This window comes from Cynara cardunculus (assembly GCF_001531365.2).
Source record: "Cynara cardunculus var. scolymus isolate 2C chromosome LG 1, CcrdV1, whole genome shotgun sequence".
Taxonomy (NCBI): Eukaryota; Viridiplantae; Streptophyta; class Magnoliopsida; order Asterales; family Asteraceae; genus Cynara; species Cynara cardunculus.
In genome coordinates, this window is record NC_037528.1 from 14,416,469 (window position 1) to 14,421,684 (window position 5,216).

Here is a 5,216-nt window from a genome sequence, read left to right on the forward strand (position 1 = left end):
TTTGTTAGAACTCAATGATTATCCTAATTATATTTTAGATTTTTTATCTTTAAAATGAGATGTTTATCTTGTATTGGATTGTGTTTATCTGCAGTTAGTTACACGAATTCAGTTATGGGATGAAATCGTTTAGGGATGAGCGGGTTTAAGAGTTTAAGAGTTTTAGTCAAATGCTTTATAATATAGTATAGATAATATTGATAAAGTTACATATAATCTAAGGTATATATAATCTAAGCTATAAAATTACATATAAAACATGTTATTAATTAAAAAATAATTAGAATGTATATATAAATAATTTATAAAATAGTTAATAAATGTTGTAGTGCGGACCACTTTTGAAAGTGTAGGTGAATTGCAGGTATGTGGTAGATAATTGCAAAACCTGATGTGACACAATTGAAAATGTAAATGGATTGCAGGGATGTGGATGGTCTTAATAAAATAATATTTAAAAGTACATTGTTGTAATAAAGAAAAACAAAAGTAGAATGCAATAATAAGAAAATTTATAAAAGTAAGTTGTTATTTCATGCATTTAACCCTTTTTAATATAGCTACTCACGTTGGTTTATTATCTTATTTACATATATTTATCAATAATTTAACAATCATATTAAATCTATAGTATAAAAACACATCAACTTCATCTGGTTGAGTTGGGTTCAATTGACCTAACCTAATTTCACCGAATAGATGCGATTTAGTATAATTTTGTAACTATGTGTCAAGTTATCTCGGTTGAGTTTTTTTTTGTTTTTTAGATTGGTCGGTTTTTTGAGTACTCCTATTATGCAGGGTCGGGTTAATTCAATAATACACCTAAAGGTGTTAATGAGTCAAGTTTTTAATGAGTTATTCGAGTTCGACCTCAAGTTTAATAATAATTGTCGAGGTAAGTCGATCTCGAACACATACCAAAACTCATTTAACTTAACAAGTCGAGCTCCATAAAGCCAATATTCAACTTGGATAATTCGAAAACTCGATTAAAACTTCCGAGTAAAGCCATTTGAGCATACACTTTTTCAAGCCAAACATGTTTATATGTTCATAAATCATATAATCAAAATATAAAATATATTAAGATTGAGCCACTAAGCCAGTTAAGCAATCTTAAGCTCAAGCCTGTAAATGAATATCAAGCTCGAATCAAATATAGAAAAAATATTCAAGTTCGAGCTTGGTAATACTTTTCTAAGCCGAAATTGAATTATCTTCAACTTAACTCGACCCTCGTTAACACCCCGTTATCCAACTGTAAGCATTCCAGTCCTGTTCCTCCTTTTATGGACACATATCCTTTTATAACCAATAATCACTTATAACAGAAATAATGCTTACATTTAAACACATAAGCCATAATCAAGATATGATGTTGTTGGATGACCAACTTCTTATATAAAGAAAAGGCTGCAATGTGTATATCAATATTATACAACAAAAACACAACCCCTTTCAACTCCATCCTTTAGAACAACAAAAGGAGAAAAAGCCATCTCCAAAAAGTTGTAGCTAAAACATTATGTATAACAAAACCAATTAAAAAAAAAAGATGGAAAGATAGTTTTGCATCAAGACAGGAAGATATGTAGTAAACTAAGTAGCAGCAAAAGGGTAGTAGAATAGATGATCGATCACTAATATGTCATAAGAGGTGACCCACTGCAATGAACATCAGAAGCATCAGAGATCCTTTGTCTTGGAGACAATGTCGTGTTTGCCGCCACATCGACCTCAAGATTCACAATGCTTTTCCGCTTTTGAGTTTCCAATTTTGCTTTGTTTTCTTCTACATCCTCAGATACCGGGTTCAACGACACTCCTTGCTTCTCTTGGTTAAGAAGCATTGCTTGAGCTTCTTCCACGATCGTTGCATCTTCTTCAGCGGCATATAATATCCTCTTTATGGCATCAATGATCTGCAAATGGGATATTATAAGATACAATAATAAACCATCTTGAGTTTACAAACCAAAACCAAAAGAGAGACAATAAATCCCACCTAAAAGTAGGTTCCCGGGAGGGTGAGGTGTAGGCAGATCATACCTCTACCCTCAACAGGGTAAAATGGTTGTTTCCATACAGAACTGGCTTGTGCAAGAGTGTGAGCAAACAGGTGGAAACATGAAAAAAATAAAGAAAAAGTAGATCTAAAAGGATCCCCAATAAATCCCACTCAAAGTGTAGGCCCGGTGAGGGTAAATAGAGCTGACCTGGTGAGGGTAAATAGAGCTGACCTCTACCCTCAAACCCTAACGAATAGAGGGAATGTTTCTCTGAAAACCCAAGGAAGCAAGAAAGCAAAAAGAAAAGCAGCAAACGGAAATAGCATAATGAAACATACAGAAACTGAGGACAACTTGAGTTTACAAAATCTGCAAATAAATTGAGGGGAGAAACATACAGGCAAATTTGAGATAATGGGAGACTGGCACAGGATTTCGATGTCCCTCAGCTTTGCAAAGTAGAAATCTCTCTCTTTTTCAAGACTATCCATTGTTAACTTCAACTCAGTGATCTGCATGACAATAGAATATAAGTCTCTCGTTGTATAATTTGGATCATCATTTTGTGGGTACCTGTTGATCATATGCAGAGACGTTTGTAGCTGAAGAGGGTTTAGCGGTCTTGACAGGTGGACCTGTTGGCTGTGCAGAAGGTGCATCACCTCTTCGAGAGGGGTGAGCTTTAGGCGCAGTTGTGTTACCCCTGGAGGATTGTGTCGGCGCAGATTTCTTGCTCACATCTTTCCCCCCTTTGCAAGCCTCTCTTCTTTCCATGGGGTTGTAACTATAATATAAATGCAAAAAGCTAATCAGAAAACTTGAAATGACCATGTTAAATGCTGAAAGTTATTCCATCTAAAATTAACATTTTTGTCTATGCTAATTGGTTAACAAAGAGGGATGAAGCGAACTCTTTAGTCTTGCACTTTTTAAGCCATCATAAGTAGCTCAATATGATGCAAGAACAAACAAGCAAGCATCAAAGAATTGGACAAGCTACCTACTTCCTTGCAAAATGGAAAGAAAAGGCAGTTTATGTCTTGTTGTGCTAGCACTTGGATACTCACAGAACTCATACAACATTGTCTGGTAACAAAAGCAAAATATCCATTTGTTCCCAATTCGTGAAGAAAAGATCCACGCACTTCAATTTTTGATGTCAAATGGCAATTTCATATGGAATTTGCTACAAACTTGAGGCCAAGTTTATTTTTTAAGAGTACTTGCTGGAAAATTCAAAACGGATTCAAAATTTTAAATGAGAAGTTTCTCATGACATCCATAGTCAAAATGGAACTCTCACTAGGAATCATTTCCTTAAGCAACACATAAGAGAAACAGAAACAAAATTTAAACAAACAATAACATTTATTATTTATGATACACGAATTGGAAGAGGGTTCATGTAAGTGTAACAGTTAGAGGTAGAACTAGGAGTCAGTAAGAACTTACTTGTGACTACCACCCCCGCTAACAGAATCACAGTATCTCTTCATCCATTGCATGAATTCAAGATTATCTAGTGGTCTTCCTTTCACTAGCTTGCTCACCTCAATGTGCTGTAAGATAAATTAGTTACTACTACCATTCCACATAAAAAAAACTATATGTTCAAATGCATTTTTAACAAGCAGAATTAAATTCATTAAAAATACACACCATTCCCCCAAAAACAACACACTCCATCTGATACTAGTTAGTTGTTACCAGACACAATTTCTGAACACAATCCGAGAATCTAAAACATAAGTGTCGAAATAAAAAAAACTGGTAGAACCTTTGTGATTTTCAGTTTGTTGAAAACATCCTGAAGAACCTTATAGTTCTGAATCATATCGTACTCTGTCTTGGCGTCAAAATTGACCTTGTGCATCGGTACCATTCCCGGATGTGCAGCATCCATAAGCTGACAGTGAACTGCGCCGGAGCACGCCTACGCAATCAAATAGCTAATTTAGTCAATTCAATACGCATAAAGTTGACGATCCAAACATAAACCTAACTCTAGATTTTGATACACTGTGATAGATGATAAAACATTCAGAATAGCAATAATTCAACAATTAATCTAGGTTTCGAAATTGGGGATAAAATAAACCTCTTCAACTTTGGAGAGACTGAGTTGGAGAGTGGAATTGATCCAGGCTAAGATCTCCGATCGGCCAACGAAGTAAGCACCGTCCATCATTCCGATGTTAGTGGCCATCTCCGATGTCTCCCTTTCCTACTGTTCTAGAGAGAGAGAGAGAGATGATGGAATTGGTGCGGCAACGCTCCTGTAGTCAGAGAACAATGTGTGGGTTCGAACTTCGAAATAAGAGGTGAAGGCGGGATTTGTAGAGCTTAATGGAATTCAAAACGCAACACATTAATGGGCCTAACGGCTACAATAACTGGGCTCTTAAAAATCATAGAAAGCCCAAATAAACTTTCCTTTTGCTTTGTGTTAGACTGATTTTTTGTTCCCATTTGGAGCCCAATAAATAAACCGACACCGTGTTCGTGTTCGTGTTCGTGTTCGTGTTCGTGTCCGTGTCCGTGTCCGTGTCCATGTCCATGTCCATGTCCATGTCCATGTCCGTGTTCCTTTCAAAATAATTATCATACACGACTTGTATTTTGCTATAAATTTTGTTGTTAAGGGTAATGAATGATTAAAAATCCATTTTAAAGAAGCTAGTTAAAACCCTATCCTACCTCTCCTCCTTCTCCAACAATGTGATTTTCACCGACAAACCAACCATCGTTCGCCTATAATTATGTAGCCACCATCTTCCACTACATTGCTCATCAAACCTGCAAGAAGCATGTACATCTTTTAGAGCTTCCATGGCACTTCAAGAGTATTTTGTGAATGTTCTTAGTGAAGACTAGAGGATGAAATCGCTGAATTTTATATTTCTTCCTCATATTGAAATTGAATGAATGCTCATCTAGAAATCTTGTGGGGTTCCATAAAAGTTATGATATATATATATATATATATATATATATATATATATATATGTAGGGGCCCATTCAAGAAAGAACTGATTAGTTTGTGGTAACTGTGAGAACCAATCTTAACCACAAATCAACGGATAAATAAGGAAATTAGTAATTATGGTATTTTAAGTTAAAATTATAATTAGAGGGCATTTTAGGTATTTTTAAAAAATTCATCTCTCCTCTCTCCGACCTCCAATCTCCGACCTCCAATCTCCG

General features: G+C 35.4%; 1 protein-coding gene across 1 annotated transcript; it reads right to left on the minus strand.

Annotated features, from left to right (window-relative positions):
- Positions 1-1,410: 1,410 nt before the first annotated feature.
- Positions 1,411-4,259, minus strand: LOC112509271 (microtubule-associated protein RP/EB family member 1C-like). Its single transcript, XM_025114137.1, has 6 exons — positions 4,111-4,259; positions 3,790-3,945; positions 3,465-3,571; positions 2,586-2,796; positions 2,411-2,524; positions 1,411-1,925 (listed from the first exon to the last, which is right to left on the minus strand). Exons 1-6 carry the CDS (start codon positions 4,216-4,218, stop codon positions 1,644-1,646), a joined length of 978 nt encoding a protein of 325 aa, XP_024969905.1. The 5' UTR covers positions 4,219-4,259; the 3' UTR covers positions 1,411-1,643.
- Between the last annotated feature and the right edge of the window lie 957 nt (positions 4,260-5,216).